The sequence below is a fragment of the Cygnus atratus genome, chromosome 3 (genome assembly GCF_013377495.2).
Source record: "Cygnus atratus isolate AKBS03 ecotype Queensland, Australia chromosome 3, CAtr_DNAZoo_HiC_assembly, whole genome shotgun sequence".
Taxonomy (NCBI): Eukaryota; Metazoa; Chordata; class Aves; order Anseriformes; family Anatidae; genus Cygnus; species Cygnus atratus.
Genome location: NC_066364.1, coordinates 72,943,152 through 72,969,044, shown reverse-complemented (window position 1 = coordinate 72,969,044; position 25,893 = coordinate 72,943,152). Strand labels below are relative to the sequence as shown.

At 37.9% G+C, this 25,893-nt stretch overlaps 2 protein-coding genes across 8 annotated transcripts in view; one reads left to right on the top strand and one right to left on the bottom strand.

Annotated features, from left to right (window-relative positions):
* Positions 1-15,153, bottom strand: part of PACRG (parkin coregulated) — a 226,986-nt gene extending 211,833 nt beyond the window's left edge. For 5 of the 7 annotated variants that reach the window (XM_035538522.2, XM_035538523.1, XM_035538526.1 and 2 more), the window contains exons 1-2: positions 12,085-15,153; positions 11,418-11,593 (exon numbers count right to left, since the gene is read on the bottom strand). In XM_035538522.2, coding sequence (XP_035394415.1) covers positions 11,418-11,593; positions 12,085-12,262 — 354 coding nt within the window. In that variant the 5' untranslated portion in view covers positions 12,263-15,153. Of the gene's footprint in view, positions 1-11,417; positions 11,594-11,753; positions 11,810-12,084 lie in introns of those variants that run through there. The other 2 variants (XM_050709872.1, XM_050709871.1) reach the window with 2 other exon arrangements.
* PRKN (parkin RBR E3 ubiquitin protein ligase) overlaps positions 12,106-25,893 on the top strand; it is a 758,163-nt gene continuing 744,375 nt past the window's right edge. Inside the window, exon 1 of the mRNA XM_050709867.1 lies at positions 12,106-12,150. Coding sequence (XP_050565824.1) covers positions 12,144-12,150 — 7 coding nt within the window. The 5' untranslated portion in view covers positions 12,106-12,143. The remainder of the gene's footprint in view (positions 12,151-25,893) is intronic.

Sequence of the window (25,893 nt, the reverse complement as noted above, 5' to 3'; positions counted from 1 at the left end):
TCTCCCACGTGCCTGGTGACAGGACGAGGGGGAATGGGCGAAAGTTGCGACAGGGGAGGTTTAGGTTGGATGTTAGGAAGTACTTCTTTACCGAAAGGGTTATTAAGCATTGGAACGGGCTGCCCAGGGAGGTGGTGGAGTCACCATCCCTGGAGGTCTTTAAAAGACGTTTAGATGTAGAGCTTAGCGATATGGTTTAGTGGAGTACTTAGTGTTAGGTCGGAGGTTGGACTCGATGATCTTGAGGTCTCTTCCAACCTAGAAATCTGTGTCTGTGTCTGTATCTGAATGTTGTATAATATTAGTAGGCACGGTATTGTTTGCACACAGTTTAAATTTCTGTAATAATGGTTCCTTTTGCCAGATAATGACAGAAGAGTTTGTTAAATGTCTCTCAAGCTTAAATGTGTAACTGACTGATTTCTACTAATACAACTGCACTTTGTAATTCAGTTGCTTTTTCACATTAGCATGCATTAACAATTGTATAACACATACAATTTTAGCACAGTGCCTGAATTCTTCATGATGACCAAAAGTCTCCACGTAGTATCAAATAAAATATTAAAACAAGATTGTTGTCCTGAATAAAAATATTGCAATAAAGGTTAAATATGTCCATACTAGAAGCTCATAATCTAATCATGACTTAAATGGGTTCTAACTCGAACCCATTTAATGAAGTATTCAAAAATATTTCTGTGGACTTTTAAAGGTAGTATCTCTCTGTATGTGGATGTCTAACTATAAAATACTTAGTGAAATTTGACTATTCTGTGGTAATTATATATAGGCATGAAATGCAAATTTCTAACAGTGATGCTGGTTTAGTTAAGCATTGGCATAATTTACAGATATAATGGACTCTCTAACACCCTATTACCTTACGGTTGTATAATGTTCTAAAAAAATGTATCCTCTAGCTCAAGTAGAAGTTACACAATTAATGCAGAAATCACTTTTTGAGTTTGACGGGCTATATTACATGGGAGTTGTCTTAACTGTTCCTTTGACCTTAAACTATAAATATAAAAGCTGTCAAAATAAATGAAGGATACACAAATTAGAAGCGCATGAGATGAGGTAGTAAAACACAGCACAAAAGATGTAAAAATTCAGCTAACACATGTACACTTCCTGTGAAAAATATTTTTTTTCAGTCATATCTTACAAAGCTTCAATGCAAAAGTATAATGAGCTCATTTCTTAGCGATTTTTTACAGAAAAAAAAAAAAGATTATCTAGGGTATTCTAATAAGGTCTGGGTAGAAGCTTTATAAGTACATTCTCTAACTCTAAAAGGTTTCTAGCCACATGGAACTACTCTGCTCCCACTCCCACTACTCCCTCCTCCCTCCTCCCCCCAACAAAAAAAAAAGGATGAATAAAAAACCCTGTTGAACATGACTGTAAAAGAAACCCACTAGTATGAAATAATTATGTCTGGAGGACAAGTAAAGGAAGTCACTGAAAAAGTGAGAATTCAGTAGAAGATAACTGCAGAAAGAGGTCAATAGATTTGCTCTGGGAAGTAATAATGCATATTTTCAGGTTCTGTGAAAAACAAAAGCTTTGGTTGGTCAAATTCTGGCTGCCAATGTCAGTAAAGTATACATGCACCTTTGCTTGGATAGTTTTAGCTACTAATATATCCAATAGCACTAATGTCAGGTTAAATCAATAGGGATAGCACAGTAAGAAAAGTGGGGCATAATTTATTTTTTCTACAGGTTTAAATTTGAACCACCCTCATTTTCTAAATAAGTTCACAATGATCAATCTTGAAATAGTAAACTTGGATCATAAAGTATCTTCTCTATTTTTATGCAATTAAGACTCGCAACGAAAGGAAACATTCAAAGCTTTTGGATTTTTTAGAACGCTTCTAAAACAGTATTATAAAATATATATATTATAAAAAACAAGTAGGAAATAATATTTAATTCCATAAACCATGGAGATTTTCAAGAACAAATGGTTAAGTCCAAGCAACTTACGCAGAAGTAGTTCTTTTCATATAAGAATAACAAGATGCACATTGAGAAAACCATTACAATAAAAATGTTCATGTCACAATGGAGAAACTAAGAAATGTCTTAAGCACACAGAACAGACGAGCAAGAAAATACTGCACCCTTTGTTTTGGATTTACATCAACTTTTCTGCAGAATACTATGAACTGTCTACAAACGACACCAAAACTTCAGTAATATGCTCATGACTAATGAAACAGGCATCAAAACAGAATTTTAAAGAACTATTCTTCCTCCAGATAGTTCTTACACGGGAACTCAACAGTATGCCATGCTTGCTTCGAGGCATTCAAGAGTTGCACATTCATATCTATAGTGTATTTTATAATATGTTTGAATTTTTAAATTTTACATTTTGTGAAGAACTTTTGTACTTACTGCAGAATACAAAATCTTCCATCACAAAAAAATAAAAATAAAAACCTGTTAGTCTGCTTCTAAACAGGCTAATGATAGTAGCTTTCATTTAAGTCGTGATGCTATCCACATACTTCTGTTATTAAACTGAAAACAAATCTGTTTTCATTTTGCTATCAAGGTCTTAACATCCCCCTTTACAAAAACAAGGATGCAGGGTAAATTTGCTTCTTTTAATAAGAATCTTATTTTCCAACAGACAAGCATACAAAGTATTACATACACATTAACAAATACCATCACAAGCACATGAAAAGCTAAATTGTGTGTGTACTGCCCCATTATAATTCAGGCTGCTGTTATTATCTAAACAAGGTGATACCTTACTGTCAGGTAAGAGGCCTGACTGAAGTATTATTGAAGGTCTATTCTGACTCTAAAGTTACACTAGTCTAAGTAGCAATCCTTTTACATACATCCAGAGACAAAAAAAAAAAAAAAAAAAAAAAAAGAGCAACTATAATAGACATGATATTTGTAATGTACTGACTGAGTCAGAATGTAACTATTAAACAGAAGACTTTAGTACAGAAGCCTTGAGCACATTGTGTCAACAGGCTGGGCCTTTACAACAAAGTACATCTTACCTGACATGATTTGTCTAAGAAAGGCAGTTATCAGAGAGCAGTAAATTTTCCAGAAAAAAATTATGTAACAACGTTAGCAAAATGAAAAGCTACGCTAACCCGTTTGCGTGAATGTCAAACATACCAAGGAATCAACTGCTGCTAGGAGGAACCACTCAGTCTTTCACTGCGTATTTCTATTACACGGTCTAGATGTTTGATGAACATACTAACACAGAACTGTTTGCTACTATTTTTTGGCTTTGAAGTAACTGTCATTTCAAAATAGTTAAGAAAACTTCATGTGAAACAAAACAAAACAAAACAAAACATGCCCCCTTCAAAGCTTTACCATATGTTTCTGTTAAACATAGACTTTATATAAATATTAACTGGAAGTGTCAGAGGGGAAAAAGTAAAACAAAAAACAAAACAAAAAAAAACCTTCAATTTGCCTGGTATGGACTCCAGCTCTCCCTACCTGCAACAAGGTGAAAACTGGCTTCTGCTCATCTCTGGAGAAGTTTGTGGAGAACAGTCATAGCAGAAATCATATTGGATTAGTGGCCATCTACATCTCCCCTTTGGAGAATGGCATTTAATTCCTTTCCTGTTTCCTCAGTATTCTTCCACTATTTTCTTTTGTGCAAATGCCAATATGCTACTTCTCCTGTCTTTTTCACTCACTTAATTTCCCAATGTCATTTAAGATACAGCAGTGACAAGAGGAGACTGTGAGACAAGGGACAGCATCCTGAGGTAGACATCTACAAACACTGCCTGATGCCTCGATTCCTCTCAGCATTTGCTGCATACTTCGCAGCAGTACTTGCTGCATATTAGTTAGAGCAGACTGTCTCAGAATTAGCTGCAGCACGAATCTCTGCTGATAAGCACCTGTTGCTGCTACCCAAGCAGGATGCAGTCTTACTGATATTCCAGTGCTACAAAGTCTCCAGTTTAGTGTCTATTTACTGCAAGCGCTTTCTCTTACCCTCTTATCTGTGTTTCATATGCCTTCTGCATTAGGCTTTCCCCAGTTACAGCTTTCCCTGTCCCATTCTTGCTCCAGCCACAATTTTTCACCCTTCCCTTCAAGAGGCTTTGCACCACCAGTACAGCTTTCCAAGCATAAATGTGAGACCCTTTCCTCTTCCAAGCAGCATATCCTTGACTACCTGCTGTTGTGTCGCACACCCCCATAAGGCCATTCTTCTACTTGCAATTAATTCAATACCATTACTGAATAGTATTTGCTTCTGAAGTTATTTCATAAGGTGCTGAACACTGCTGTCTAATTCGGCAATAGAATTAAGCACAGATGCATTTTTAGAAGTATTTTTAGAATTTATGAGAAAAGGTCATAAAGAAATGCAACATGTAAGGTCAATTCAGGTGGTATTTAATCCATTCTGAAGACTTCCTGTGTTAAAGTGCTGACTCTAGAAGGACCTAAATACCCCAGATGCTTCTGGGTGAGTGAAGCTGTAGACATGTACAGAACTGTTCTGTAAGATCTGATTTTTACACTTGACTGTGATACACATCATGGCACCTGGAGTCTTAGCAACTTAGCATCTCAGCCTAAGCAGAATCAAGATCCCGATAACAGGACTCAAATTACCAATTTCAAACCTAAATCCCATTATATTCACAATTGCTCTCTCCTTGCAAAGCACCAAACCTGTACAAAGAATTTAAGACTCCCTGGCTAAGAGAACAGAAATGAGCCTTGGTTGCTTCATGATTGCACAGAGAAAATAGTTGGAGAGGAGAAGATGTGGTTTCTGCTTCCATAATGCCTTCTAAATATTAAAGTAAACAGCCACCCAATAGAGAGCTCAAGTTTTCTCTTTTGCAGTCAGGCTAAGTCTTCTATACCCTTTGTGTCTTCTCTATGTAAGGTTTTTGCTCCACAGAACTGTTTCAGAAAAGAGGCAGAGGTGCCATTATTTCTCCTTTCCTACCTCCATTGCTTGTACTGTAGGATTAAGACATCCTGCATAGGTAGCAGTCTCCTACATAGATAGAATTGACCCAGCTATCTTTTCTTTCATGTAAAATGAAAGAAAAAAAAAAGATATCAAGTTATTGAGCTTTCTGAAACAAAGAATACAAATGCACGTTCTATGGAAACTTCTGAAGCCTGGGTGGTGAGAAAGCTGTATGGCAGATGCTTTCTAACTTGTCTTTCACATTTTTCTATTGGCTAGCTCCAGAGACATATAAAGCTGCATGTGGGAAATGATGACTTTGGATAATTCCCCAGGACTCAACAAGTTTAGTGCTTAGAATCTTGTTCTGAGACTACTGTTAACTATTTTCAAAAATTTTGTTCTGACACTTAAGAGTGTCATCTGAAAACTAGGTGCCCACTTCATTCAGTGAAACACAAGACTAAGGTACCCACATACTCAAACCACTACAGAATTTTAACTTGTATGGAATCTGTAAACCTGTAAGAGCTTTTCTTTCATAAACTCACAAGAACTTAAATGGATGTTTGCTGTTTCATATTAGTTCTCGGTTGCAAAGTTTAAAATAGTTTAATTCCAATGCCAGAATTGACAGAATTTGACAATTGTCTCTGTAACTGTCTCCAGTTAGAATACTTTATTCATTAGCTCATAAAAATCTGATTAGCAGAGGACTCTTGAAATACCACTGTCGTCATGTTTTAAAATCAATTTACATGTACCTCCTCTAGCTATGAAATTTAAAATCATTCAAGGTCTTTTCTTACGTAAAATATTGTGAATCAGGTGAAGCGTCAATCAGATGAAATGTCAATCAAAAACATGTAATGGATTCTAACTCATAATCTGCTTACTATTTTAAGTCTTACTATATTTTAATTCAATATGACTGAATTATTAAAAAAGGATTTACTGGAGAATTAAGTGTGTAACAGATTTCATAAATGAAACAGCATGATTTCTTCATGCGTGAGGATATTAAAACAAATCTTATCTCATCACTGTAATTATGAAAAATATCAACCTTCGCCCACATTTGCAAACAATTAAGCACTGATTTTAAAGTCTTAAAGTATTTTAAAATATCACGAGCAGTATGATTAAGCCTCATAAGTTAGAGCTGGAAAACAATACAAAATACAGGTTCTTAGAAGACATTATGGTCTTAAGTATTAGTGCTTCTCCTGTGCTTTAACATTATACAAACACGGTCTCTACGCTATACTAACATGGGCATTAAACAGTAAAAACAATCATGGAATTGGAAAGGAACATGAGTTTCCACTCATGGAGTTTCCACTCATATGAGTTTTCACAATAAGAACAATGTGTTGAGGCTTTTCACATTTGGATCTAATGCAAGTAAAGTGCCTCACTGATTCAGATGCATGAGTATGAGTAGTGTCACAGAGGAGGCAGGAATATGCAGCGGGAGCAGGCAGGGCTGTAGCAGCCACAGATTTGCTAGCTTACACTGTTACAGACTGTATGTCAAGTTTGCACTGCTGGGAAAACAAAGTGGCGCTTTTAATCTAGATTTAACCAGGACCCCAGTTTAGTTCACTGCATGGCCACAAGAATAGTTATATTGCATAAAGGAAGAATAAATGTCCAGGGATGAAAACCACATTTTGCAAATGTAGCACAAATTTATGCTGCTGTGCTTGTGAAAATACTCTGCTAAAACTTGGTTTCATAATTGGTTTTAAATGAATTAAGACTGTGATGTTGCAGACAGGGGCATTCCCACCCACTCAGCTTATGCTCGCAACACATTCCCGTTTCTCCTCCAGTACCAGCTGTTAGAGCTGGGGCTTCCTGTGTAGTTGCAAGAAACACCAATGTAAATGCAAAAGGGGAGACAGAAGCAAATGGTCAGGACAGGGAGGAAGGAGGGCAGGAATGAGGAGATTTGTAGCTGTAGGAGCTTTGGTCACCTCAGCCCCGAAGCCCACAGTTCAATACTTAGCTTAAACAGGATGCATTGTTTTTCATCAGGATCAGATCCCTGTTCTGCCAACACTGCACAAATGTGGGCACAGTAAGGGGCAGTAGTAACAAGCAGCCTGAAACAGGAAGAATATAAGACTGCCTTCCAGAGCAATGAGAGTTTAAACTGACTTACAGTGTTCGCTACATATACTTGTAGATTGTACAAAATTGCTGAAATGGAGAAGTTCCCCCCAAATAGATATGCTACTGTTCAAAAACCACAGTTGTCAAAATATGCCTTCTACTTGCCCCCAAACATAGTTTTTTTTCCAATAAATTATTATAGGAGAAAGTTAAAACTTTCTTCTTGCAAACAGCACTTTCCTATAGCCTTAAAATCAGATTAGACACTGTTAATGCTACAACATAAACAATGAAAGTAGTTTTAGTTATACAGTGTGGATGAATATGAATAGAATACGAAATCACAAGTTTCACAATGTAAATGAATCACATTATCTCCACAGTTAAAATGAAACTCTTGTTCTGAGTTATTCTCAAAATGCTGTTAATTGTTTCAAAGAAGAGTTTAAACCTTGAAAACTGAGACCTCATTCCAATACAAACTCCTAAATAAGGAACAGAGGGATAAATATATAGAACTGCAATCTAAATAACCTTTTTTCTACTTATAAGCAATTACATTCCTTTAGGAGATGGAAGGTGTGTTTCTACACATCACAAAGAATCTCCCAGGTTGAATACTCTGATTTGGTTCTTTAATCCAGGACTCAATCAAACAATTCTTAGCATCGCCCTCCCTTCAGGTCAATTTAGTAGACATTCCAACTTCATGCCTCACACACAGGCTAGATGTGGCCCCTTATTAACAGCAGCTACTGACTGCTTTCATGAGACATGGATGGATGCAATAGTGGTATCTGCTACATAAAACCTACTGGTTTACACACAAAGCCAAGAAGAAGATCTGAATTCAGTATTCTGGCCAGAGGAGTTCAAATTGATATACTGCAGAATACTTCAACTTACCTGGCAACCATGTCACTAAAGGAGAACCCATAGAGGAAAGATAACTCCAATTTTTCTGAGGCACCTCTGGCATTTCATAGTAAGGAATTTAAGGTTCATAAAACATAGCAAAAACAAGGACAATTATTTCATTGCTTTATTGGCTCAGCACTCATGAGGGGGTATCTTAAGTTCCAGTTCTGTTTGAAAAACATCAGATCCATTCTAATAAGTAATGATGGACACAAAGTACCCAAGCTTCCAAAACTGCATGACTGACCTATGCATTACACTATGTAGTGAGTTTCCTACCTCTTTCTAGCGCTATGAATCCTAACTTTTTCCAGCACAGTAACAGAACTTCGAAAAGACACATATACACTTTTTCCTCTGCCATCTTTTTCACCTCAGTAATCTTGTAGTTTGTTGGCTAAGAATCTTTTAAAAGTTGGGAGATAGACTGGAATTCACTTTCTACAGTTCCCTTTAAATAATAAATTTTCTCCCTGAAAAAGTGCTTTTACCACTAGTTTATTAAAGAAAAGGGGGCACTAACACTCTTGTACACTTACCGAAAACAGGAAAAATTAGCAACTGTCCGGTGGGAATCAGAAGTGAATAGAGATATCTTCCTGCTGTCCACATTCACGTACAGGTATTTTTGTACTTGCTACCCCGTATATAATTTTTTAATTATAATCCTAATTCTACCCCTGCAGTACATTCAAAGTGTGAGCATGTAATATGGCATTCTTGATTACACTTGGAGGACAAAACGAGTAAAATGTAAATGTCATGGTATCTAGCTTGTTAGTATAGAAGACCTTTATTGGATCTTGCTCTTAATCTCAACTGCTATATAAATTTCTAATTTTGGAAGGCAGTAACATACAACACATCTTTCAGTTCAGAAACAATTTTCTTGGTGAATATTTATTAAGTAGGGTATTTTGATTAATAAATTTTAGATATAATATGCCAAAGCTGAGAAATGTCTTGAATATTCTATGAAAGTCGCCAGAGGCCTGTGTTCCTATACTCACTACTGGCTATGAAAGCAGACCTTTGGAGAAAACTTATCCAGCAACTTCCACTTAAAATGGCTTAGTAAGACACCCCCTACACAAGCAGTATCAGAGAATTCTAGAACCTTTACTGATATATTTACAGTCACGTATGCATAATGGTAAACCATTAGACTCTATGCTCTTCTCACTGCATGCTTGCAGCAAAGGTTATTAATCTGTACCTCATAGCCTGACCTGGAGATGCTGAACATGTCACTGACAACACACTGTCTTGTCATGCTGTTAAAAAGAATTACCATGCTTTAACTATATTAGCCTGCTCTGCTTTTAACCCTCCAATCAACTCCTAAGCCTTCCATGACAACTTCATCTATGATGCCCACCTCTGACAAGTGAGTACATAATAAAACTGACACTCCATTTCATCAGCTGTTGGGAAAGAGAAGAGGAACACCCACTTCTGCACAGCCAGGGTGGCAGTAAGAAAATCCTTTCTCTATTTTGACTTTTTGCACATTGACCTCAGGGAAATAATTCCAGTGGCTGCCTGTCCTTGCTCAGAACTTTTGGAAAAAACAGCCCTGGCAGGATGAATCTTTCAGGATCTCCAACAGTTTCACTGCTTCCTAGGGATGCAGGAACAGAACCTGTGGAATGGCTCAGGACTCAGTTAACCCTACCTCTGACAGGGTGCCACAGGGGCCGGCAGGCAGGGCAGCAACCAAACAGGTTCCCAGACAGATCAGGGAATCGCTGCTGTGGGAGAGTTCCACAGCTTAGCCAGGGGAACCCATGACTGATCTGATCTTCTGCTAGGGCCATTCTCACCTCCAATGGGATACTGAACCACATGACCTCCTGAGGTCCATTCCAAACAACATGAAACATTATTCAGTGAGTGGCTCCAAAGGCAGTAGATCTGCCTTTTTGCTGTTGCTCAACGACACTACCATGATTACCATGATTCTGCTAATATTTAGCAAGTTAGAATCGTGACCATGAAAGTTAAAATTCTATAAATATTTAAAAGAAAACTTAAATTCTAATTAAAGTGATAGCTAGTTGTGTTCATAAGTAAAGGCTCCTTTTTTAAAAATCAAATATATATATTTTTCAAACCCTGATGAAACCGCTGATTCTTCCAGACTATAAAATGTATCTTTTACATATCAGGATACGAACAAATATATATAAATATTCATGACTTGCATTTTGTCCAGTGAAATGTCTTTCAGAATTAATCCTTAAACTCACTGAAGTGTTATAGTCTACTCCACACATCTCTAGAGTTAAAAACAAGATAATCTTTAAAACACACTTTGCGTTGTTTTTGCATTGTATTCTTCCCATTAAGATAAAATGTTTTGTCTTTACTAATATGAAGAAAGCTGTTTATGCATACAATTTCTATTCTATTTAAAGTTTGTTTTAAGATGGACTTTTTTTTTTTAAGAGGGTGCTGTGACAGATAACAAGTCCAGTGACTGCAAGAGGAAGACTGCTACAGCAAAACAAGGGAAATGATGTATTTCATATATGCAATCAGAGGGATATATAGAATAATAAATAAAATCACAAAAACACAAAAAGGTCAGAATGCAAGACTTTGTTAACACTTTGATTTGTGTGGAAAAAAAGTCCAATACAGAAGTTTGAGGATACATGTGTGCTCATATTAGTTTATCCACTTACACACCGACCATTTGTATTTTGTGCTAGTTAAAACTTTTATTTTTGTTCTTTAAATCTAATTAAAGTAGATAAATAAAACAATATAAAGCATTTTGAAAGGCCCTGATCCTAGTGTTTTCACTCATGTACCTCCAAACATGTTAGAAATGGGGTTTGTTAATGAAAATGAAGCTTGCTGGATCAACTCCTCTTTGTTTTTGAACTATCAGCTGGAAAATTAGTTTGTTTCCTATCTAGTATTCTCCTAATTTTATGTGATAGCATTTTGCTGTTTTTCAAGATTATTTTAAGAATTAATGTATTTTCCACGTCTTTGCCATCCTGCGTGATGCTTACATCAAATTCATTCCACACTGTGACAGCACTAGAACGCTTTCAAGAAATACTTTTTTTAAAAAATATCATTTGACAGTGTTTTGCTACGTGTGAGGTAGCAAGCCAAGTAATTCCACGGGCTGACAGTTTAAAACAGTGTGCGTTGCCAATACAGAAAACTTGTAGCACCAAAGCAATACACTTGAAGGTACGGCACCACCCTTTCCACAGGCATAAGCTGTTACCTCATGATAGTAATCCTGTAAAGCCCGAAGGTGATTTTAGCCACCAGCAAACTCCAGGTGAAGTTTTAGCACCCCCCCCCCCAGCTCCCTGACAGGCTCCGCACCCCCAGTTTCACCCCGCTATGCTTCCCGGCGGCGTGAGGGTGCGTTAAGCGACTCCCCCGTATGCCAGCAGCGCACGTACCACGGTGTTTTTCATGAGGGCCTTAACGGTGAAGCCGTCGGTCACCTGCTGCCTGCTCTTCTTCGCGGGCCCCAGCGGCTCCTGCTTCTGAGGGCGCCGGTCGCCTACGGGCGCCGGGGGGCTCGCGGCCGCTTTCTCCACTACCATCCCGCGGCGGACGAGAGCCGACGGACAGACTGCAAGGGCAGACAGACAGACAGACAGACAACGGCACCCCACCGCAGCAAGTCAGAAAACGCGCCGAGCCCGCCTGTGCCCCCCTTCCCCGCCGGCGGCACCCCGCTTCTGCCACCCCCAGCCCGTACCCTCCTGCCCCCGTCCCCAGCCCCGCCTCACCCCGCGGCGGGGGCGCTCGGGGACGGTTGGGGACCGTTGGGGGGCTGGCACCCCCCGGAGCCGGCGCTCGCGCTCGTCACTAAGCAACGCGTCAACAACCCGCCGCCATGACGGGGGGGGGGATGGGGGGGGAGCGGCCACGCTCACGGGAGAAACCTCAGAGTCGAATAAAACAAACTAAGGAGCCCCACACAGCGGGCGTGCGGGAGGCGCTAAGCCAGCCGGCAGAAAATAGCAGAAATTAATTAAAACGTGTGTGTGTGTGTGTGTGTGCGCAGGGGGAGAGAAGCCGGAGGTCACGTGAGGTGCGAGGACGCCAGGACTACATTACCCAGAGGGCCCCGCGTCTTCCCCCGTGGCCCTCGTGCAGCTCGCCCCCTCGCCGCCGCCATGATAGGTGAGTGAGCGCGCCCGTGGTGGCGGAGCCCGGATGCGGAGCCTTCTGTTGGGTCCGCCCCTCCGCTGCCCCGCGGGGCGTCCCGGCCCCCCGTGTTCCCCAGCCCTGCCATCGCCGCCTGCTCCTGTCCCCGGGGGAAGCGCTGGGGGGTCAGGGTCCTCTCCTCTCTGCTTTTTTGTTCCTCTGGTGGGGGATAAGCCACCAGCAGCCAGTCCCGGGCTTGTCACCAAGGTCACCTCTTGTTGGTTTTAACTTCTGTGCCCGCGGCAATGCTGTGGGGCAAGGGCTGTGGGCTTCACGCACCTTTTTGGCCTTCGGGTGTTCTTGGTTTGACATAGCGCTTGCTGGCTGTGGTGTAAAAAATAGAAGTCACGTAATCCTCATGGGAGAGGGGAGTGTGGCTGTTCGGACTTTGAGGTGGCTTTGTGGCGCAACACGCGGGGTGGGTTTTTCAGCTGACAGCTTTCTGCTGGTATTTCGGAGGTGAATCCATGGCTGTCGAGTCCCACAAATTACAGGGCTAATTTCATCCTACCTGCCTCCTATTCCATATTTCGTCTTTACTTCACTTCTTGAATTTTGTTGGCCATCTGAATTTAAAGCTGTAAAAATCAAACCATTATTTGTCTTCCTCAAGCTTCTTGTTTCATCTTCAGTGTAGGTAACATTGTTACATGCCTATGTAATACATGACCTATTGAAAAGCATGCGGTTTCTGATCAAAAAATCTGTATTTTTAAAAATTAAACATCTCAAGAACGTCTTTGCAAATTATTCCAAGATTCTTGTGGATCTTTCAACAAGATTAACTTTTTTGGTAGCAATATATGAATTTGATTATTTGTGTAATTTTTTTTCCTTCAGCTTTGCAAATGTTTAAAACAAAGTTAAAATATTTATGTGGCCTTTTCAGTCAGTATACATATTATGCAGGTGGTCTCTACCTGGAACCTTTTTTAATGCATTTTGTTGGTTTGGGGCTTCCCCCCCCACCTCCCCCCAAGATATGAGAGAGTATTCTAAATAAAAGTCTTGGCTTAAGGAAAGCACAGGAGGTCAGGTATTCCACTATATCATCTTGCAATGTTATCGCTTCTGCTGATTTGATGCCTTATAGTATGTAAAATGTGTGTTTATAGAACTACTTTGTTTGTTTGTATTTGAGTGCTTTAATAATGCTTTAAAAAGGTAAGTTGAGTGTACATAAGGGACTGCCCATATGGTTACAGAGTTCATGCCTCTAGCCTTCATAACCTTCATGATAATGTTTACTCACTGTGTGTACAGGTAACATTTATATGACTGAGGAATTGTTATTTTACTTTCACTGTGGCAGACAAATGTTTGTGAGTATTTATTATGAACTGTACTTCCCAATTAGTTGCAAATTTATAAACACAGCCTTACATGCCCTGCTGCCTTAATTAACTTAACCAGCAACCTTTTATTTTAATGAAGAAAGTGAAAAAAATACACGCAAAAACACACACAAAAAAACCTAAAAAATTGTGTAAATATAAGAGTTGTTTTCACAGTACATGATGTAGTGACCTAGTCTAATAGTCTGCTTTCTGAAAAGTTTCTTCTAAACACTTAAGAACTAGGAATATAGTGGCAAAAATGGGGGCAGGAAGGGAAGAGGGAAATAATGTTCAATCTGTGCCAACTCTCCTTTAATCTGAGTGTTTAAAGAATTATGCTATGAGGTACATGATATATTTTCCAAAACGTGTTACAGTCACATCTCTGGAAATGTTTGATGTCCTCTATGAGTTCTTGTGGCAAGAAATTCTACAAGACAATTCTGCAGCATAGGGCAATTAATTCCTTTAGTTGATTTTTAATTTCCTATCTCTTACTTTCATTTAATGCTTCTTAGTGCTAGTGCTATGAGATAGAGCAAACCTGATTACCATGTTACCATTACTATTTTATATTTTTATCTTTTTTTTTTTTTTGCCTGGTGAAATAGGTGAACATTTTTACTCTGTCTTTCTTTAAGTGTTTGACCATGCTCACACTCTTCTTTCAACTTTTCTTTTTCAATTTTTTTTTAACTGAGGAAGGTTTTTTTTTTTTTTCCTCTATAGCATGTATCATTCCAGAAGAGGCTAGACCATTGACTTACATAACTGGTTTTTAATATTCTTCATATGATTTCTCATCCTACTTGTCATTACATTTTCCCATCTTTTTATTTGTTGACTGAAAAGAGATTTGCAAAGAAAGATTTGCCAATAGATAGATTTCTCAATGCTAATATTTTACTTGGGAAAAAAATACACACTAAAAAGAAATGTATGCTTATTTTCAATAGGAGGTTATTCCTTGAGGGAAGCTTTCAAAATATGCGAATGTCTTTTTCATCTGTGTGACATCTGCATTTAGAATACCATATCAGCAAGTTAATTATGTAGCAGTCCATTTGCGTAGAAAGTCCAGGGACAAATTTATCTGGTAAGGGCATGGCAGCTGACCCATGCATGGCACTGCACTGAAGTCATGAGTGTTTTTGGAATTTTAATTTTTCAGAACATCTTTAAAAGTATTTGTCAAGATAAATGCCAAAGGCAGCTCTTGCCTTTATAGATGCTTTTAGACAATTGTTTATTCTGTAATGTGCTTCACTTCTGAAGTGAAGTTGCAAGAATGCATAAGTGAAAGGACAGTTGCGGAATCATATATTACTTATTTAAAGTTACAGTCTATTTATACTACTTGCTGATGGATCATTCAGTTAAGAACTGTAGAAAATTTTTATATAGATGTGATTAATCATTTTTACTCACAAAAAAGATTTAATTATACAAATGAGAAACACTAAATCAAGCATTCAGTTTGAACAGAGAGTACTGTATGTTTATTTGTGGTGGTTTTACCTTGCTGGGCAGTTGAACTCCACCATAACCACTCTCACTTCCCCTCCTCAGAAGAAGAGGGGAAGAAGAAAATATGCTGGAAAAAAGAAAAGGAAAAAAAAGGCTCACGGTTAAGATAGGGATAATTTAGTTAAAAAGAAAAGGAAGAGAGGGGGAAAAACAAGCAAAGGCTGTGTGGAAGCACAGAGAGAGAGGAAAAAAATATATTCTCTACTTCCCATCAATGAGCGATGTTCAGTCACGTCCCAGGAAGCAGGGCCTCAATATGCCTAGCGGTTGTTTGGGAGACAAAACCAAGAGACAAGTAAGTACTTGAGTAAGAGACTTGGTAAGTACTTGATCAACGTTTGGGAGATCTGGATTCTGGTCTTTGCCTGAGAAATAATTCTGGGCAAGCATTTGCCTCTCTCTGAAAATGAACATCTCAGTTGTAAAACAGGAGGCATCATAGGAGATGAAGATCATAGTTGTAGGTTTGTAGCTTTATTCATCTCATGGATGACTTGAAAATTAGCGGTCAATTTTTTTCTTATTGTTGTCATGAGAAAGGATGATTGTTTATCAGCATTTAGCCAGGACTGAGGGAAATGAATTGAAGTCATCTTGGTCAAGGCAAACTAAGTGCCTAAGTGTTCTCTCCTTTTCTTCAGCGTTTGAAGACAGAGAATCCAAATGTTTCCTTCTCCTTTGTACTACTCCACAGGAATCGCACAACAAAGTAATTTCCTTCTAAAGGTTATCTGTTAATCACCTATTAAATGTAAATGAAGTAATTTAAAAAAATAACCTAAGTAGGTATATCTTTCTGGCACCAGTCAGCAAGCAGATTTTATGTGTTCTGAGCTTTTGGTGCTCATGACTTGGAGCTTATTTTTACCATTCTACAGGTGGTTCATTTTGTCAATAATTCTAGTTGGAATTATAAGCAAAAAGCTGGAAAAACAATTGTTTTCTCAGCCATTTGTTCAGAAGTTTTCAGAAATTTGTTTCACAGGTTCTTAAAGTTTTTATCTATTTCAGTATTTGAAAGATTCCATTCTTTTTCGTAACTTTGATACATGTAACATTGGTAAAATACTGGATTTCATTTTTCCAGCTTGGTCAGAGCAGAAAAAAAAACATTTATAATGAAGATCTCAATCTCAAGTCATCATTTATTTTTTCTTACAGGATTATCTATTTGACAGAGTTACACAATTTGAGTCAGATTTTTTTTTAACTAGGTGAACTCTGTAAGGTTTGATAAATAAAATCAGTAGATGCATTGCACTGCTTGTCTGTTATCACTAGTGTCATGCTGCTTTACAATGAGCTGTTCGTAGTGCTCTGTCAAAATGTTGGAGAGCTTTTGTGAGGACACGAATACGCAATAGGGCCTTAAGTATTTATGAAATGTATTTTGCAATGAGTTTGCTGTTAGTTTACATGCAAGTCTTGTTTTTTTGGAATGGTTATTGATAATAATTTTAAGGTCAAATTTTTTCTACCACTAAAATGAGAGAGAGAAAATACTGTTAGCTAATGATGTAATTATGGAGTAATAGTCATGATGAAATGGTGAGAGGGTTGTAGAAACAAACTCCGATTGTTCTTGTAAGCCATAAACTAATGGAACATGTTTCATTATTACGATTTTACATATGAAATATTTCTTGGTTGACTTAATTAGCCATTCATTGACTAATTCTAAGTAACATTTCTTAATCATTTTCTGTAACTGCTAAAGAGAGGTCATTTGCTTTGGAAAGAAAATGTAAGTGGTAGAGTATCAGTAGGTCTTGTGGATGATTTTGTTTACTATTTGCTTTTTGCTTTAGAGGATAATAAAGATGGCCACCAAAATATGAGGATATTATCAAGTTGAGGGCTGTTTTTTTTAAATTAGCAATGAACATCAGATTGGTCAGAAAGTAAATACATTAGTGTTATTTTGAAAGATGATAAAAGATATTTTTTGCGGGTTGACAAGAACTAGACAAAAACTTCCCATAGGCATGTGTACCTAAGTTAATTTGATAAGAGAAATTTTTCAGGTCGCAAAATTCCCAGCAGTGTAATTTGATGCACCATTGCTAATCTGTGTCCTGTGGTGAAGAAGGCTAAAACTGTAGCAGGAAATGTGACAACAAATGCTAATCATAGACTATTATAAACAGCAAGTGAAGTAACCCGTTTTTCAGCTCTTTAGCAGCATACAGCTTTTATGTTGCTATCTTGTCACAATAATGTCACCTTTTAATAAAAATTATCAAATCTTCTGCTTCGCTGTTTGCTGTGTCAAGCAAATACTACAGTGAAATCAGTAAATATTTGTGTTAAAATTTGAAAAAAGATACAAAGCTAATAACGTTATTTGGTGTTTTATACTATTACTAGTTTCTTACCGTGGGAAGCTAGCAGTTCTGTAAATTTATCAGTTTTCCAATTTATTTTTATTTAGATGGCAGGGTTATGTAGTCTTCTTAAAGGGTTACTTAAATGTGAAAATAAATTGTGGAAATTCAGTTTGTAGTTAGGTCCTCAACTTCACCAAAAAAAACCCCAACAACTTCAGGTTTGGACTATTGAAATATATTTTCAAATAGGGAAAACAACAACTCTGCTCAGCAAAGTACACTTGATAAACAGCTCCTTGAGATACTTCTATTTTATGCATTAGCAACAACAACAACAAAAAACTAAACAAATGTTGTATTTGTAGCACCACAGTCTGAGAGTTCCCTAAATACAGACAAAAAAAAAAAGCCCAAACAAAAAAAAAACAGCAGTGCTATGTGCTAAATAGGATAGGTATAACACAGGATACAAATGAGATTTAACACACAGACTTAAAACCCAGGTTAGTGTGAGGCTTTGTTTTAATGTTACAAATTAGGCTGCTGCAGTGCTGTCTCTGGGTATTGCTGTTTCTCTTGCTGTACATTGCTCATTCCTGCCCTTACAACAAGGAACGAATCGAATCTTTCAGTTGCAGCAGAGCATTGGTCTCTTCAGGCACACTGTGAAGTGGAAAAATAATCCAGAAGCTGATCCTTTTTAAAAAGGGTCAGTTCCTGGAGTTAGTTCATTGTGTGGTGGCCCCAAAATTATATGGCTGCAATAAAGGGACAACCCTTAACCCTATTTTATTGCTTGGCCCTTTATATTGTCAAGTCACGTACGAATGGTGGTGGTGTGTGATGCTGCAGATTGCCACTTAAGGAGAAAATTTTGTTGCCCTGCCTTCCTCCTTACTACCCAACTGTGTGTTCCTTGTGCTGATACTGGTATTCAGTTGGCCCCAGACTGAGCTAGTTAAGTGACCTAGGTTATCAAAATAACATTTTGGGAGTGGGGGAGTTCTATTCTTTTTTCATTTTATACCCTATATCTGCATATCGTATCAGGCAAGCACCAGTGTTGGTGCTAGAGAACTGATAGCCCACAGTTAGATTGGCTAAGTTACTCCTTAGCCAACAATGTTGGCAATATCATGTTCCTGAAAAGGCCATCCCCAAGCTTTCTATAGGCATTATAGGAGAAAAAAAAGAAAGATTTAAACTGAATTTGCAGGGGGTGGCTTCATGGAATTTATCAGGACATATCTCTCAGAGAATAAAAAAAAAAAAAAAATGGGAGAAAGCCTCAAACCATTAAAAAAAAAAATGTAGCAGATAACCTCTAGATAGCATTGTTAGGTCAGCATTTCTGTAGAGAATGGGAGATGAAGATGATAGTAGGGATGGGTTGTGAAGGGCTTTGACAGTGAAATATGGTTCATACAGCAGTAATCAAGTCAGGGGAGAATGGGAACTGGGGTGAAAGTTTTAGCTATCTGGATGACTGATCATACCCCTCTGTGTTGCGCTCTTTTTCATAGTGTTGGTAACCTCTGCTTTGTGCATGAGTATTTCTGTTTCTCGTTGTTATGAAAATAACCCTGAAGAATGAAAACGGGAATGAACTCTTTCATTATTTCCCTGAATAAGTTCAGACTAGGAAAAAAAAAAAGAGTTCTGCAGTGTTCTGTTCATCTAGTTGTTAGTTCTGAAAGGAAACTAACTTCCTAAATGTTAGTATTACTTTGTCACACACCATGTACTGTGATCCCTTAGGTTATTAAAGCTCTTCTGTCACCAGTACAGTTTCCAAAATCAGGTGCTTCTACCCATAGAAGTCCACCATGCTGAGTCATCATGCTCAGTCCCACCTCCTATAGACATTTTGAACTAAAGTTAAAAAAAAATAAAAAAAAAATAAATCTTGAATTTAAAAGAAGGGTTCCCATTAAGTAAATCCTTAACGGCAAACTGAGATTATTCCTACCAAGTTTTTGAACTTGTAGTTTACTGAAGTATGTTATGCAAATTTAACATCCAGATCAGCTTTCACTGGAAGAGGATAACTACACAAAAGAGGTGATACGGCTGCTGCTGCTGTGGGTGTTGGAGGGAGGAGAGGCAGAGTCAGCTATGTGTTTGTGTATTTCTAGGATGCACTATGCCTGGCTTTTTCAAAGATTTACTAGGTTCTAAAGCATGAAATTCAACATCTTGTGCTTTATCTCAGTCTCTGAGCTCTATGAAGAGTTTTTGCAACAAATTAAAATAGTGGACATCAAAGACAGGTGGCCCGCAGGCTGATAAACGCTGGTGTTTAGTTAAGTGTACTGCTTTCTAACAGAGGACTTACAAATCAGTAATGTGGCATAGCTGACTGGTAGGAATGTATAATTTTACTATCCCCCGTGCCTTGTAAAAGGCCAAAGCTCTTCGAAATATTTGTCTATTTTGAGGAAAACAATATTCAATCATTTTATTTCTTAGTTTCACTCCAGATTAATGCCTTTGAAATCACATGCCATATTTTGAGCATGTGGGAATTACTTGAGAGCTGTGCATATTTTTAAAATGACAGAGTTTTACATCAGGGAGTATAACGTTTTCTTTAACCCTATGCCTCTCACGCAAAGTGGCCTAAGAAAAGAAGTTTTCTTCTCCTTAGAAAAATGCACAGCATAGGCCATTGGTTCTAGTGGTGCCACAGGACAGGGCCCTGAATGGCAGGGGGCAAAGCTGCCCTCGGGGACCTGGGAGGGGAACACCAGGCCCTGCATCCCACCCCCACCTCCCCCCGAGATCCCAGTAAGGGACCTTTCAGAGAGGTTGGGCAGTGCCAGGCAGCATCAGCCTCATCTCCCTTCCCATGGCAGCCTCTCCTGCTGTGGGCTGAGCTTCAAGGAAAGGTTGGACGTGGTGCTTAGGGGCATGGAGGGCTTTTTCAACCTTAGTGATTTTATGATTCCGTTCTATGTTTCTGCTGCCATAGGAGATTAGCGATGGAAAACTGCAGTCCCACAAGTTGCACTGGAGCGATTCTGACCCCTGAAATGGGGTGTAACTGTCAGATTTGCATTTCCTACTGTGGTTGCCATATTCCTTGAAAGATAATAATTGTTTACAGTTCCTGTAAAATGCATAAGGAAACATAATGCAAGGCAATCTTTTTTGGAAGTTGCTATCAAGTCCCAGTGGCAGGCTTGGGGATGCACAGGTTGGTGCCAGCTTAGCAACCAAAGGAAAAGTATTTGGGGAGTTGTCTAATTAGAGGGTTGGTTGGTTGTTTCGTCATCTTGATATTCTATTTTGTTTAATATAACACCCTGGATGTTTCTACCACAATACATACTTTTCACCAGAATAATGGTATTTTTGAGTTGTAGATCACTAAGACACTTCAGTGTGGAATAATCTTTCTGATGTTTAATTTGATTAAATATAAAATGAAATCTGAATATAAAAAAGTACTTGCATTTCGTACGCATGACGTGTTTCAAGCCTTTTTGTTCTGCAAGTGTAATTGTATTGTAAGATGTACACAACTGCATCAAGAGACAGCATTTGTTTTACTGGATATGGATTTTGTTGATTCTTTTCCTACAAAATGTTTTGTTATGACTTTATCAGTAAGGTTTTAGAAAGTTAATATCATACAAAATTGGTTATTTTTAAAAGACTCTTGGATTCTGTTAGATATATGTGGGCATTCTGGATTTGTTTGTTTCCTGGAAGAGGAAGAGTCCTACCCTTTTCTCTGTTGTCTGGTTAGTAGTGGTATATCTGAAAATGGGATGGTGAGTGGATAGGATAAATATATGTGTAAGATCTGCTTCTGTATTGTGCTAAATACTTGTGGTAGTAGAGCTGTGTAAGTCAATTCAGATGTAGATAAATCAGTCATGAAAAGGTACTGTTTCTATTTCTTCTTCCCTTCCTTCTCCCCTACATTCTCTGCTGCCATCTGTGCATCATGCCTCATTCCTCTCACTGACCATATTACTAATTTGACTGTTGAACTAATTAAATTTACTATTGTAGTAAAAAAAAACCTGCCCATTTTTGCTGGATATCATCCTCATGGAAGGGCCCAGTGAACACCGTCTGCTCAAGATAAGTGGGAAGTGCAGAAGGAGAGAGCAAAAATAAAACAATTTTAGCAGGATGCATTTTGATCTGTGTAGTACTTCCTGTGTATGTTCACCCTCAGTTACTGTGGCATATGCTCAGCTTCTGTTGATGTCGGGAACATATCCAGAGCGACCAAGGATTTCACAGTCCTTTGGACCAAAGGAAGAGGATTATGTATGAATTCCTCTCTCACTTCTTCAAAATGACGAAGATAAACTGAAAACAGCATTTGTAGCAGGAAAGAAATTCTTGCATAATGAATGTGTGACTATAGTATCTATTTTTATCTGTGAAAATATTTGTTCCAGCCTATCTGAGATAAGAACAAAATTAAGAATTCCAAATTCCACTGCTAACTGGAAGTAATTAGAAAAAGGCCTATTCTAACAAAACATGCAAACTTATATGATATTTTGTAATGAATAGCAGCAAATGCTACTGCTTAAGAGTCATTGCCAAAGTAATGCATGTGATTTTTGTAGGTTCATTGACAGCTGAAGCCATTATTGGATTCTGTTTTGATAGCGTTGCCTCAAGAAGTGGAGTAGCTTTCCTAATTAGAAACACATACATCCCCATTTACTCAAATGGATTTATAGAACTAACATACGCTGTACCATGAGACTGTCTGTTGTGTAAGTGGTCAAGCTACAGAAGCAGACAACAATACTGAGAATGGTGCAGGATTTTCAAGTCGTTATATTTAGTAGAAGCCCAAGGGAAAGTACAGCCATTAGTGGAAACTGTTACTTTGCAAAGTAGTTTTATGTAAAAGAGATACAATTCATTCTCTTCAATCAATTCCATTATTTACTGATTGTGTGTGTGTGATGCATTGTACATAAGTATTGTACTGAAAATCAACACAAAATGTAGCCAGTGATGTATGGAGTTTTCCGTTAAAAGAAGAAAAAAATGGAAATGTTTAGAAATATACAGCTATACACCCAGAATTCACAGAATGCAACTGTAAAGTTCAGTTTGAAGATTATTAGCAGGCAGGCTTTAATTATATAATTGTCTGTTATTTCATAATACATTATTTCTACCTTCTGAACTACAGTGTGTTGTATCTTGCAAGTGTTTACATTTCAGTAGGGCTTATTTCATAAGTAGCTAAATTTTAATATAGTAAATTATGATCTTTTAAAAACTGTATTGTAACATTTTTTCAGTTTCCAAATATTGTACTGTAGGCCTCCCCCAGTCCCTTTGTATTTTGTCAGTGTAAAAAGAGTGGAAAGATGGATGACCTTACACAACAATTCAAGAATCTATTGGAAACCTCTCATTTGTTTTCTTCCCGAGGTTGGACAAGATGGAGAAAATCAGATCACTGCTCTACACTTTTTGAGGCAGAGTGAGGCCTGCCTCATTATATTGCCCAAAAGATGGTTTAGTAGCTTTTATATTGCATCAGTTTATAAACATTTTCACATCTACATTTGCATTGTTAATGTTTGACCCAGGAAAAAATCTAGCACAAAAGTTATTCTTTTGAGGATTATGAAAATAACTGTGAGAGATTTGCCACATACAGATTATAAAATCTGTATTAAAATGATGAGACAAGAGGAATCATTCAGTTTTTTCCAGACATTTGTCAAAATTAAATTTGAGTTCAGCAATCTTAAGGGTAGAAATTATTGATCAATTACTTGTAAGGCTGCCTCTTACTTAATGTCCAGACATTTCTACTGTGGTAGCTGGTCCTTGTACCGGTAAACATGTATCTCTCAAATCAATCTGTTCGATTAATGAGTTCTCATGAATTCAGTCAAAACATTTCAGTAATAATTTGTCAAAATTATGATGCACTAAATACATATTACCTTTATGTAGGACATGTTAGTGATGTCTTCTGTTTTACAATGGCTATATGCCTATCTTGTGTAAGCCACAGCATCTTCAGCAGTTCCTTCTAAATATCTGATAGTGCTTTCCAAAAGAAGTGGCTTTGTAAATTAAGTGCTTCAGATAAATTAATCATGTTTTCCTGCTTTTTTTTTAATCTCTGACGTATTCTAGGCAGTGAGGGTGACTTTTTTTTTTTTCCAAAAGCTCTTTTGGACTTTGGAATCATTTGAGGCCATCTGCAGAAATTAATACCTCTGTTCATGCTAACGTTTTGAATGGAGAAAAGTTTTTAAACTCTGACTATAAAACCTCAGGCTCTTATCCTCTCTAATGAACTCTGTTTTTATGATATCATAGAATCACAGAGTGGTTTGGGTTGGAAGGGACCTTAAAGACCATCCAGTTCCAGCTCCCCTGCTATGGGCATGGATACCTCCCACCAGACCAGGTTGCCCAAAGCCCCAACCAACCTGGCCTGGAACACCTCCAGGGATGGGACATCCACAGCTTCTCTGGGTAGCCTGTTCCAGTGCCTCACCACCCTCTGAGTGAAGAATTTCTTCCAAATATCTGATTTAAACCTACTCTCTTATCAGTCCACTCCCTGACAAAGAGTTCCTCCTCAGCTTTCCTGTATCCCCCTGTAGATACTGGAAGGGCGTGAAAAGGTCTGCCCGGGGCCTTCTCTTCTCCAGGCTGAACAACCCCAACAGCCTCAGCCTGTCTGCAGAAGAGAGGTGCTCCAGCCTCTGATCATCCTTGTGGCCCTCCTCTGGACTCACTCTAATAGGTCCATGTCCTCCATGTGCTGGGGGCCCCAGAGTTAAATGCAGCACTCCAGATGGGGTCTCCAGAAGAAATTATTGGGATCCTGAAGATAGTTTCTAAACCATACCTGTGAGCTTGACTTCCAGTTATGATTTCTAAGGAAGACTGAAGATTTTCTGTAGTTAGCTGGTTTGAGCTAAGCTGAATGATAAAAGAAGGTTGGCTATCAAATGAACATTTTGAAAGAGTGACTTGCCACTAATGCTTTCCATTTTTGACCATGCATTTGGAAATGTAAGATTCCAGTAAGATTTATTTATTCTCTGTATACATCAAAAGTTCTTTTGCTATGTGTTATTTGTCCTTGTAGCATAGATCTTTTGGTAAGAAAAAAATTTCAAAAAATCATTTTTTACTTGCCTTGTGTTCTGTGATTTTATAAGGTCTTTTATGGTCGCAGTCTATGCCTCCAACCTCTAAGCTTAAACCCGTTGTCTGAGAGTGTATGCAATCTTGAAGTGAGTATATTAAAGAAAAGCATTTAGAAGTTGATTTGATTTATTGTTTAAGAGCAGCAGAAGCTGGTAAAGATGAATGAAGATACTAATTGAGGAAAGAGCCTGTCATTCCATAGTAGTTTAAAGGACAGCAAGGTTATAATATATTAATGTTCAGGAAATTAAAGAACAGCTTTTTAGAGCATTTGCCATCAGAAAGTGTTGGTTGTGCCATATTATTTGTGGAGGTGCTGTGAACAATACATTTACTATCACTCAGGCATCCTTGTTCACTTTTCTTTATCTGTGAAATCTGATGTCATTACAAAATTCTTGAATTTTACTGGTGTACTATATACAAGAGTAAGATTATTATATACTAAGCTTGCTTGTGATGATATAGATGAGCACTGAAACAAATCCATTTGCGTTGTTAAATTATTAAAAACAAACCTTGTTTTTTCCACTAACAAGATATGCTTGGCTTTGTTCATCACTGTTTTTCTCTGTAAATATAAAGCTTTTCTGCATGATGCCATGGTTCCACTAGTTTCATTTCTTTTTCCTGTATTTTTCTACTATTTGTGATGTTCTTTTCTACATCTTTTGTGTAAGATTTCTAAATGTTTTGCTCAATGGTGAATTTGCCCTCATAGTTCATTGATTTGTTTTTCTTCTTCTGGTAAATTTAGGCAATAGAACTGTCTTGTGTCAGATCTAATATATCAGATTTAATAACTTCCAGTGTATAGAGCTAAGGATATTTAGTTAACTTCAAAAGAGCATGAATCACAAGAAGCTGAAATATTTGGGCTTTTCAAGACAGTGTGAGACATTTCTCTAAGGCACCCTTTCCATCACTGGAAACATTAGCACTGACTGAATTTTCCCTTCAGAATTCAAGGAACAGTGTTCAGTTGCCTTCTACCTTAGTAACTTTTGTGTAGGTTTTCCTTTCTTTTAAATATGTTAATCCTGTAAATTCCTGGTGATATTCCTTGAGGTCACGGAAAAAGTATTTTCTGCTTTCCTCATTGGTGTTAAATAAAGGAATTGTGGATGATGGAAATGAAAGAGGTTCATATTGGACATCATATTATGTTTCTGGCATATGGTTCTCCTTTTAATTTTACTTTTTGTGATGAGCTGACATATTTTTGGTACATTTATCTCTGCATTTCTTCCCTTTTCTGATACTGTGTCCTCTGTGGAATACTCTCAGTGGAAACATATGTTCAGAACTTCAAAGTAATTACACTATTACTAAAAGCTTCGTAATCAGATTACTGAAACTAA